The sequence below is a fragment of the Squalius cephalus genome (genome assembly GCF_949319135.1).
Source record: "Squalius cephalus genome assembly, chromosome: 21".
NCBI classification, from domain to species: domain Eukaryota; kingdom Metazoa; phylum Chordata; class Actinopteri; order Cypriniformes; family Leuciscidae; genus Squalius; species Squalius cephalus.
Window position 1 is genome coordinate 33294777 of NC_137142.1, and position 12806 is coordinate 33307582.

The 12806-nt window shown below is 38.0% G+C and overlaps 1 protein-coding gene across 3 annotated transcripts in view; it reads right to left on the reverse strand.

Moving 5' to 3' along the window:
- Window positions 1-985: 985 nt before the first annotated feature.
- The window catches only part of disc1 (DISC1 scaffold protein), a 69638-nt gene continuing 57817 nt past the window's right edge, over window positions 986-12806 (reverse strand). Inside the window, exon 12 of one of the 3 annotated variants that reach the window (XM_079855658.1) lies at window positions 986-1152. In XM_079855658.1, the coding sequence (XP_079711784.1) occupies window positions 1068-1152 (85 nt within the window). In that variant the 3' untranslated portion in view covers window positions 986-1067. Of the gene's footprint in view, window positions 1153-7587; window positions 9264-12806 lie in introns of those variants that run through there. The other 2 variants (XM_079855657.1, XM_079855656.1) reach the window with 2 other exon arrangements.

A 12806-nucleotide genomic window follows, 5' to 3' on the forward strand; every position in this document is an offset into this window, starting at 1 on the left:
TTTAATGATGAGGGTCATGGTACAGGGTCCAGACGTCCAGCTGAGGCGCAGGATTGAGTGGATGATGCTTCAGCAGATGGAGGGGTCGAGTGGTGTTGATCTAGGATGTAAAACAGCACAGTTAATTATTCTCATCATTTGCTAACAATGAGCAAAAAATATCATCTTCTCGAATGAGACAAAGTATAAATGGATAAATGCTAACATGAGATAATCAGAGATGTGAAGGCACAGCCCACTTGTTGAAAAAATTCACTTTTTCACTTTGCTCTTTGGACATGGTACCGTAGTAATTTTTGAAGTACTGCAGAGTACCATGCAACATGATGGTTTGCAAATGTTCAAAAGTTTGGGATCGGCAAGATTTTTAATGTTTTTGAAATAAGTCTCTTTTGCTCACCAAGGCTGCATTTATTTGATTAAAAATACAGTAAAAAAAAACAGTAATATTTTAAAATATTATTACAATTTAAAATAACTGTTTTCTGTTTGAGTACATTTTAAAATGTAATTTATTCCTGTGATCAAAGCTGATTTGTCAGTCTTCAGTGTCACACGATCCATGAATATAGTTGAAAAGGCAGCATTTATTTTAAAATAGAAATTTTTGTAACATTATAAATTGTCACTTCTGATCAATTCAGTGTGTCCTTGCTAAATAAAGGTATTATTCTGCAGTTTTGCACAGGCTAGCACCACTCATATTTAAAACATATTTTTAAAAATCTATAAACGTAAGCTTTTTGACATGTTTCGGACGTTCAGATTCTCTCATTCAGAAGATAAACATGCTTGACTGTTTCATCATTGAACATGCCTGTTTTAAAAAGAGTTTCAGCATAATCCTGGAACAGAATTGAATGCTTGTGAATATTTGCTTTAATGCACCATAATACTTAAAAATCCTCTTCATTTAATCCATCTCACCTCCAGAGACAAAAGGCCTTGTGGAGTCTCACCAGGCCTCACATGAAGCTCAGCGTGAGATGGTGACGTGCGAATCCCCCTGTAGTTTATTCTCCTGCGGCTCTCACATCTGAGCTGTCAAAGGTCAGCGTCCTCATCCATCAGCCATCGATCGGCCTCCTGCGGTGCGTGTGATCCGGCCCTGTCGTGAGAGATGCTGATATTTCAGACCAAACCCAAGGTGAGCTGAAGGCTGTTTGGGTTTTTGTTAGAGATAAAACTGAGTGAACGACTCAATGCTGACTGAAGAACTGTCAAAACAAAAGCTGTGTCTCTGTACAGCCGGATATTAATCATATGAGTGTCTGAATGAATCAAAACAGCAGGATTCTGATTCTCTCACAAAACCACTGCATCGGTTTCAAACCGCATACTAGCTACTAGTTTTAAAAGAAAGCAGTATGCATATCGAAATGTCCATGTTCATTGAAAACTCAGATCATCTACATTTGCCAAAATGTGTGCAGTATACAACAATGCACACTGCATGAGATACGGTATCCTGCAATGTAGTGCACTTATAAGTTGCTCTATAAGTTGACCTTTTTTTCTAAGAGTGAATTGCATTGTAGGATACAGTTTCTCATGCATATAGTTTATAATTAAACTTTTAATTTTGTGTTTTTAAAAATTAGTATGTAGTGAGTATTTTTCAAAAATAGCAGGCAGTATACAATGGAAGTATTTATTTCTGAGCATAGCCATGTTTGACTGTGACTTCTTTGAATATATTATTCCTAACTTTTGCAGTCCAATCAAATGTAACTTTTACACAAAAGTGGCATATAAAAACAAAATAACACATAATATAAGCCTGTAACCCATTTATCTCTGAGATCAGAACTGGACGCTTGCTTTAAAACGTGCAACATAATGAGGGCATGTGAGGAGGAATTATTGATTATTGATGCATACTTCACATAATACAGCATACAGTGCATTATAAAACACATTAGGTCTATTAGTTCCGGTTAATACAGTGTTTAAGCCGAACTAAAACACACAACACACACACACACTTACACTGTCATGTGGTTCAAACTGATTCGTGCCATGATGCTTCAAGAAACATGTTGCTTTAGCTCATTTTGATTAAGCATTTAAAAAAGCCTATAAATCACCTGAAAATCTCTTAAAAATACATTCCGTGACACAATAATAGTATTTGCAAAATAACAGGTGTTTGCCAGAACTAACTATAGGCCTATGTAAACACTATAAATATATATGAACATGCATTATCAATCGATCTGTCTGTTTTGTCTGTGCAGTGGAAAGATGATCTTGATCCCATTGATATTCTCTGATACAAAATACACCAATAATCTCATCAGAGCAGTTTTATTATGAAGCAGTGAAGCTCTCGGTGTATTCATACCTCACACACACTCCTCAACATGATGAAATATCACAGACAGCATTGCCAAGTCCAGCGATTAAACAGCGCGGTAAAACATGACTGATCCATGACGACTCAACACAATATCGTCTATGAATGTACAAGCATCTGCATCAACCTCAGCGGACGTCGAGAGAGACCGTCACACAAACTCAGCGTCACAGGTCATTCACACAGATCTGTCCAAACACACCGAACATGTGATACTGACCTAATGGTTTTATGATTTAAAACATTTAAAATGGACTGAAACATCAAAAGACCTTTGATATCTAGCCTTCAAATAATACAGTTTAATGAATGCAAAGGATACATAAATTAAATAGTAAATATCACATTTATTTCATACAATATTTAGCCATAAATTGTAATATTTGAAACCTGTAAATGTGCATCACTGACAAGGCTGCTGTTTGATTTAAGAAACATTTCAAATCAAGTGTTTAATCGTGGTTTAGATCTGTTGATACCTTCCACTCTCTGTTTATGTGCTGAAATGTCTATTGAAACTCTTAAAAACAGGGGCGAACTCATTTGGGAGCTCATATTAGTCAAATAAAAAAGTTTTTGGAAAGGTTTGAGTTTGTGATTGAAACTTAAAATATACACTCACCTAAAGGATTATTAGGAACACCATACTAATACTGTGTTTGACCCCCTTTCGCCTTCAGAACTGCCTTAATTCTACGTGGCATTGATTCAACAAGGTGCTGAAAGCATTCTTTAGAAATGTTGGCCCATATTGATAGGATAGCATCTTGCAGTTGATGGAGATTTGTGGGATGCACATCCAGGGCACGAAGCTCCCGTTCCACCACATCCCAAAGATGCTCTATTGGGTTGAGATCTGGTGACTGTGGGGGCCATTTTAGTACAGTGAACTCATTGTCATGTTCAAGAAACCAATTTGAAATGATTCGAGCTTTGTGACATGGTGCATTATCCTGCTGGAAGTAGCCATCAGAGGATGGGTACATGGTGGTCATAAAGGGATGGACATGGTCAGAAACAATGCTCAGGTAGGCCATGGCATTTAAACGATGCCCAATTGGCACTAAGGGGCCTAAAGTGTGCCAAGAAAACATCCCCCACACCATTACACCACCACCACCAGCCTGCACAGTGGTAACAAGGCATGATGGATCCATGTTCTCATTCTGTTTACGCCAAATTCTGACTCTACCATCTGAATGTCTCAACAGAAATCGAGACTCATCAGACCAGGCAACATTTTTCCAGTCTTCAACTGTCCAATTTTGGTGAGCTCGTGCAAATTGTAGCCTCTTTTTCCTATTTGTAGTGGAGATGAGTGGTACCCGGTGGGGTCTTCTGCTGTTGTAGCCCATCCGCCTCAAGGTTGTGCATGTTGTGGCTTCACAAATGCTTTGCTGCATACCTTGGTTGTAACGAGTGGTTATTTCAGTCAAAGTTGCTCTTCTATCAGCTTGAATCAGTCGGCCCATTCTCCTCTGACCTCTAGCATCAACAAGGCATTTTCGCCCACAGGACTGCCGCATACTGGATGTTTTTCCCTTTTCACACCATTCTTTGTAAACCCTAGAAATGGTTGTGCGTGAAAATCCCAGTAACTGATCAGATTGTGAAATACTCAGACCGGCCCGTCTGGCACCAACAACCATGCCACGCTCAAAATTGCTTAAATCACCTTTCTTTCCCATTCTGACATTCAGTTTGGAGTTCAGGAGATTGTCTTGACCAGGACCACACCCCTAAATGCATTGAAGCAACTGCCATGTGATTGGTTGATTAGATAATTGCATTAATGAGAAATTGAACAGGTGTTCCTAATAATCCTTTAGGTGAGTGTACACCGATTCAGACGTCTCCTAAGTTCACTGTTGGAAAGATCAGTTGTTTCAACCATTCAGTAAAATGAATCGGTTCAAAGGAGTCATTAGTTCGCGAATTGGACGTGTCATGCTCGTTGTGTGATTATCCCAGCAGTTAGGACATGGACACATCCAAGATTTGTGTCAACACAGAAAACATTTCATCACTGGATAGTTTTTTTTTTTCCGTTTAATTAAAGTGTTGTTTTATGCCAGCTGAATGTCCGGAACGCTTTTCAGAGAAGTAAGGCAACTTATTTAGCACAATTCACACCCAGCGGTAATTCAGGGAAAAAAATCTCTGAATGCTCCACGTGAAACTTTTGGTCTTCCGACCTTTTACCACCGTGTCGATTTATTTTGATTAATATGTGCGAGGGAGAGAGAGCAAGACAGCGCTTAGTTTGGAGACGGTGAAGTCTTGTTTACACTTTCGCCTGGCTCCGAAGAGAGAGAGTGCGCGCGCACGACCGGGTCTCTCTCTCTCTCTCTCTGCTCGTTCTTTCAGTTAAACATGCGCCCTGTCACAAGCGCAGCAGTTCATCTACATTACTCACCGATCAAATAAGACTTTGGCGGGACAAAAATTCACTTTGGCGGGAGCTAAAACAAGTTCAATGCAGGAAAATTCATACGTGAATTTAACCGAGTACATGACCATGCACTCGCACAAATGCGACCACATAAAATTTTAACTCGCATTCTCAAAAAATGGTCGCAGTTTGGAACCCTGATGACGATCGTTCGTTTGTTATACATCACAAACTCACCTTTTCCGACAACGTTGAGTCGTCTCACCCGACAACCGCGACAATCTAGGGCCGCTAATGCAGGCTCAGCTCAGGTGGTCGCGTGCAGCGCTGCAGCCACGTAAACAGAGTTTGCCCTTCCCCTACTGACTTTCACTTTCAGTGCCCGAATGGAAGTGAATGAGGCTTTGCGATTTTTTTTTATCTAGGCCAACGTGAAATTCTGCATCCACTGTACTTTTTATTTATTTAATTTTTCCCCTCGGAAGGGCAACGTGAGTCGAGAAGGGGATATGGTCAGTTGCCCGGGCAACCTGAGCAACCCCCCTGTGCACGTCCCTGAGAGGAGGTAAACGCTAAAACATCTAGTGGTGAAACAATGACAGTGAAAGTCCTGCAGTTTTGGGCCATATTAGCAGCCAGCCTGTCACATCTCATCCAGGCCTAAAGTGTGTGTGTGTGTGTGTGTGTGTGTGTGTGCGTGCGTGTGGCAGACAGCACTGCTCCCACCGGTATTGTGCTCATAATTAAGTGTGATTTCCACTGGCAGAATGACGGAATAAGAATGAGGGGAAACCATTAATGTTCTCTCGTTCATCACTCGCTCATGTCCTCTTTTCATCTCACACTTTCACTGACGGCTGTTTAAGACCTTCTGAACGCTCATTAAGCCCTCGGACACTTTCTCTTCAAATTAAATGGACATTTGAATGTTGTTTTTCCTTCAAATGTTTGATGAGTCACAACCAGGGCCAGTCAAGAAATATAATGTTTGTCCAGAAATGGACTAGTTAAATTCACTGCTGATGGAAAAGCGAAATATTCTGGTTCCCAATTTTAAAGGTGAAGTGTGTCATTTATGAGCCACAAGGTTATTGTTAAATAAAATTTAAAGCTACACTGTGTAGGATTTTCTCCCATCTAGCGGTGAAATTGTTTTTGACTACCAACTGAATATTACTTTCTAGCCCCTCCCATTCTGAGGGCGTTTTAACTCCTACGGTGGCCGTGTTATTTCAAATCTGCCGACAGTCACGAGTAATCTCCCCCTCGCATTCGTCACGGCACTGAGTGTAAAAATGCGAAAGGCGAAGCTTGAATTTCCAGGTATGTCCCTCTTTGGCTAATGTATTTTCAAGATGGAGGTGCAACATGGCATAATAATAATAATTTCATTAAATGAAATAAAGCTGAAATTAATATTAAATATTAGACAAAAAATTGACTTAAAAAAAATGTTGCATTGGTAAATAACTGAAACAAGTTGAAGTACTAAATTACTAAAACTCAAATAATAATAAATTAAAGCCCAATAGAAATACTTTAAAAACAAACGACTAAAAATGGCAAAAGCACATAACAAAACTTGAAATAAAATTAAAATGCAAACTAAATAAGAAAATATTAATAAATAATAGTATATAAATAATGATAAAATAACAGTCACAGAATTACAAATGTGTTCAAACAGGGTTTCCAAAGTCGTGATCTCCCATTGGTCGAACTAATGGGTAGCCCCGCCCCCAACTCACATCATTGGTTGAGACAATGTTGCTTGTTGCTTTAGGTTCAGATTTTTTTTAGCAACTGATGGATGCCAGTTTAGTATTTGTATCCGCATATTAAACTGAAAATGTAAAATTGTATTTGCATATTAAATTTAGAATTAATTTGAACATTTACAAAAGTGATGCAGAATAGAAGGGAAACCTGTTTGGAAACAATGCTTTTTAACGGCACTTTAAACCATCAGACGTACATTTAGACATGAAATGAGTCCATAACAAACACGTCAACTTTCAATCAATCATACAAGGTTAACAGACACGTCAGAAGTATACTTCACATTTCCTTAAGTGCATAAATGTAAAATAATAAGCAGCTCTTCACGTCTCCCACAAACCAGCTATTTCCATACTGAAGGGCGAAACTAATCCACCTGAGCAGCGGCAACGTGAACAAACAAAGATTCAATTAGGAGACAAGATTGTGCCCGTCCTGAACGCTAAAGATGAGCTGAAGCATGAGCTCCGCTGTCTGGATCATTATTCTGCTGGATCTCGTGCTCAGTGTTCAAGCAGAGCAATGCGAGTGTGATCTGATCGAAATTAACATGCCAACGGAGTGTTAAACAGAGCTGAGCATCGTTCAGAACTCACCCGATTTTGTTTGATTTCTTTCAATTGCAATTTATTAATTATTCTTCCTGTCATTTCAATTCAACATCAACAACTCAACAGTGCCCTTATTATGCTATTTTAAAGGTTCATAATTTTGTTTTAGAGTCCTACTACAGGTTTACATACATTAAAACACTTTCATTTTCTCATACACTGCAGCATCAGCTCTTTTCTCAGAGTCTGAAAACGGTTCGTTCGAAGATTCAGTCTCTCTAAACCCCTCCTTATGGCGAGCTACTCTGCTCTGATTGGTCAGACGGCCCAGACCCAGTCTGCTGTGATTGGTCGAATGCTTACAGCGCGAGCCGGAAACAAAATGCCCATTACTATATCTGAATTTCAGCTTTTCCTCACAGTGAACAGTAAGTCTTTGGAAGTGCAGCAATATGGATTCGCAGCACAGAAAACAGACAATTTTAGGAGACAATAAATTCATGCACTTTGATCTTTGCAGACATTTTATATTCAAAATCAGCTATATTACAAACTGTATGAAAGGTAATAATCAAAAAAGCATGATCGGGGCACTTTCAATTTTACCTGGTTTAAACCCTGTTTTATTGCTGCAATCTGACATTTCTGAATGAAAATTTTCAATGAAAGTAACCTAAAATCAAGTCCCGCCCTCATTTTTTCACTAACTGAAGGCCTTTTTAGTCAGAAACTCACGTTACACAAATAGGCGATAAATGTTTTTTCAAGATGAATTTGTTTAAGATGACTTTTTTTTAAATTGTGCGGTCTGGTGTCCTATTTTGCAAATAATAATAAAAAAAAATACAAAAGCATTTTTGCAGAGGGTATATATAATGTATTTAAAACAAAATATAAAAAGTGATGATAGACATGCAAACACACATTCATGTGATTAGTACAAACAAACAAATGACATTTTCACAACAATGACAAAAACAGCTTACATCTGAAAAGTGCTTTGTTAAAAAAATTCAAGAAATTAAGTAAAAAAAAACTTAAAAAGCACCTGTTTCTGTTTTAAATAACGAGACAATATAAAATAGTCTAATAAAGGCACTTGATGCCACATGACCCTCATAATTCACACAGAATCAGCAGGGCTGAAATACAGTCGTTGAACACGCCTGAAGTGAAGCTCAACAAGTCAAAGCACCACATACTTCTGTCATGAACCTGAAAACACTCTTCAGAGTTCAATCGTACGCCACAAATGAGTTACTTAAACTCAGTCCTGACTGGGAAGGTTACGTTTCACTCTTTCTGGTTTTGCCTTTTGATGTCTGTTGGTCTTTAAATCTATATATAAAAAATTTGGTCCCACACAGATTTTCATGTATATGTTTTTTTTTTTTTTTGAAACAATAATGATATATCAAAGCAATTTAAATAAATAAATAAGATGCCATGCTTTTTAAATATACTGAAATAACTGGAAGCTCCAAAATCAGGCCTTTTGTTGGATGCAGAAGCAAGGAAACGGCTGACAAATAGAGTACATTAAATAACTAAGCACTAACTCATTAGAATACAAATAAAATAGTGGTTGGCAACACTGACAGGAATTCGATTTTGTATTTTAAGGCAACTGTGGAAACAAGATTCACATGGTTAGTGGTCCTAATAAAGAAAAATAAAGATTTTGTTAACATTTACTCACTCACATGTCATTCCAAAAACATTTGCATGAAAAAAAAAAATTGATCTTAAATGGAAATGTTCAAGATTTTGCTTTCCAACAAAAGTGGATAGGACTAAAAATGCACCTTAGAGTAAACGTAAATGCTTTAGGAATGACGAGTAAATGAACCGATGATGTTTTAATTTTTTAGATGATCAATTCCCTTTAAGTGCTAGAGCTCAGTGCAACATAATAGTATGGACAACAGACTTTCACAGGCAACATCAACATAAAATACACAAACCAGAGACACTGGACACAATATAAATATAATTCATGAGTCTGTTCAGATTTCCCAGCTGTCACTGAAGTAATGCTCCTCTTCTAGGGCTTCATCTTCAACCTGTTCTTCTTCTCCATCACTAAACTTCTCTTCATTCTCCTCATCCTCCTCCTCCTCCTTCAGCTGTGACAGCATGGTTTGAAGAGTGGCCTTCACTTCTTGAACCTCTTTCTCTAAGGACAGTGGGCATTAGAGTTAAAGAAGACGTGACCAAACATCATCTACCCATTCACACACTAACACATCACTAGCAGAATCACAAATGCTCAAACAGAATCCATAATACAATACAAGATTATATTTATAATAAATATGCATATATATTTGTTGAATATATTTTATACTTTTCACATGATTCGATATAATTTTATTGATTGGTTTGTTAAATACACACACTAAATCTGTTTGATTATTGTATTATGTTTAATACAGTATCTCTTCAGTCTTGTTTTTCATGCCCTAACAGCAATAAAAACACATGGGAGAAAAATGCTGACTGAGGTTATCATAATTCATGAATGAAAGGGTTAATTTGAAGTGTAAGAATGATAGACTGACCCTCGCACAAGCAATTTAAATGAAAGACATTTTTAACAGTCAGCAAAAGAAAAACTAAATCTGTCACAACTCTACTAACAAAATTCACCATCAGAAGTTTATCTGAGATCTCTTATTTTGATAAAAATAATGCAATAATGCATGGCCGGAAATAAAATGACAATAATGCATTATGTTTTGTAATTTTTTTTTTTTCTCAATTCACCCTCCATTAGTAGTTCTAGCAGTAATTAGTAGTAATATACATAATATACACACAAACGTGTGTGTGTTTATGTGTATATACACACACGTTATATAAACACAAACTTGTATGTAAAGGCGGTCGCACACCGGACGAGAAGCTCTAGGACAACTTGAGGTATCGCGCACCGGACGCGCACTTTCTCAGTTTATGGCCAGCAATATTGTTATGTTTAAGGACATTATGAAATTAAGATCATGTCTGTACTATGTTATGATTGTTGTACTGTACAATTAAATACAATCGTTGCTAAGTCTGCAGTCTGAACACTTTACCTTAGAGCGTCCGTTAACTGAATGAATTGAATCTCACCTGAAAATCCGATAACATCAGCAATTTGCATTGCTGCTGGCTAATTCATACAACCTCACTCGTACAAATTTGTACGATTTTTGCTAAATCGTACATATTTAACGAGTTGCTCAATTGGTATGAATTCATACGATGACCTACCCCTGTCCCCACCCCTAAGCCAAACCGTCACTGCGGTTTAGACAAATCGTACGAGTGAGGTCGTACGAATTCATACGAATCAGTCACATTTTACTCACTCGTACGAATTGGTCATGAGATAGTGTTGCAAGGTCCGGAGCCGTTGCTGGGCGCCGCGGACAGACCGCCAGTGTGTGTACACTCATAGACAATAATGTGTTAGAATTTTAAAGACGTGGCGCTGCGCTTGTCCGGTGTGCGTATTAATAGTTTAGATGCGATTCATCGTTTTGACAGCACTAATGTATATATTTGTATGTATAAAAATGTACTTTAAATAAAAGTATATCTATATATTTTTTTATTTTATATAATGGTATATGTTTGGTACATGGTATATGCATTATCACATTATTTTTATTAAAATAATTTATTTGTAAAAATTATTTTACCCAAGATTAATAGGTGTGGGACAAAACCAAATTTTAGAGCCAGAGTTAGACAAAGCACAATCACGACCCATCTTAGAAAGACTTTCATTATGTTTGGCCCGACCACCCGACACAGAAATCACAATTATATGATCACGACGGTCGTCCCTCTCCACTTATAACTCAAAAGCTCAGTTCATCTCCTGACGGACCCGCTCACTTCAAGCAATCTTGCCTAAATAATTCATGCACATTTTATGAGAACGAGGAGAGACCCTCATCAGCGCTGGATTGTTTAACTCGTCGGAGTGGGACCGAGTGTCCGGTATAAGTGGCGAATCAAAGGCACTCTTGTGGCAGATGGGGCCTGACGGGCACGTTTTGCTCTCCAAATGGCCCCAGATTGTCCTCATTCATAATTAACCAGCCGTTAAAGAGTGCTTCATGAATTATGAAAGAGGATCGGTAAGATCTCCCTCCGGCTGAAGGGACGGATCTAATGAAGTTCCTCAGGCTCAAACCTTGGCTTATTATGTGTTTATCTGCTCATCTGTCTGCTTAACCAGTGCAATCAAACAAGCTTTATGTGTTCCTCAAGTTTTTGATCATGTTTACATGCACATTAGTACGCTGATAACTCACAAAAATCCTCTTATTGAAATAACCTGTTGTCTGGGTTTACATGCAAATCAATAACCTGACAACGCAAGTACTGTAAACATCATATACAACACTTTAATAATAAATCTGGTTATTTCCCAGTAGTGATGTCAAAACTAGCGATTCACTGATATAAATATTTTGGCCGATATCGTTAATTCTTTATATTTGAAAGCCGATAACCGATATATTGGCCGATAAATGTAAATTTTTATATCATTTTTGAGAGCCTGATTACAAAAACAAAAGTCTCACCATTAAACGTCATGTCCTAAACACACAATTATAATGTTTTTAATTATAATATTATATAACTTATATGACAGACTTGCGCTGCACGTTGCACTTAACTGTATTTTCCAAATCACAAAGTGATTCCAATCATATTTCAAGCTATTCGAAAGCATCATGTTGAACAATGCGCATCGAAGTATCTCAGCTGAAGGAAATAATCCATTATTTATCGGCTTTAATATATCAGCCAAATTGTCTTATCGGGGCCGATAACGATAACATCAAAAATGAACATATATCGGCCGATACCGATATGGTGGACGATATATCGTGCATCCCAAGTCAAAACCTTATAATTTGCGTATCTGACTTCATTTCATTTGTCATGTCAGTTTTGATGTTAAACAAAGCATTAATAACCGAAGAGGAGTATTGCAACATGTCAGAGGGAAACATGCGGCTCATATACTGTATGTATCCTCTCAAGAACCACTTCTGCTGCTGCTCGAGATTTCAGGAAAAGAGTGTGATCGAGAAAGATTGAGTTTGCGATATATCTCCTCCTCCCGTACTGCAAAACACTCTGGATGCGCTTAAATCCACAGTAAGGACACGTTCCTGTCACACACGCGCACTTTAATAAGCCGACAGAAAGCAGGTTTATGTGTTTACATGCTGAGCGAAATCGGGTTTATCGACTATCGGTTTATGCTTGAGACGATTATGACTTTACTCTGATAAGCATTTTCGGCTTATTAAGAACGTGCATGTAAACATCATATACATTAAGCATAAAATAACTGAAAGTAGTGCCCATTGATGTCTAATGTAAAACCTTGATCCTGAAGCAGAACGAGAAATACTCTATAAAAAGGAACAAAGTTGGACGGAATAAAGCAGAACCAGATCAAATCAATCTCCTCTATATTGTTTCCTCTCAGTGAGAGCAAAGCACGGATCCACTCGGCAGAAATATGAAGATGTCAGAGCGATGACAGCGCACTATGTCATAACCTTTCCCTTCATCTCACGCTTTAATCTCACTGGAGAGTGACGGGCGGACTAGGCTCTCTCCATTCCCCTTTTCCCTGTCTGTCGCTTCCTTTCAACCTTTGCTGAGCTCAGAATTTCTCTAATAACTAAAAGCAGTTCCTTTTCTTATCCCT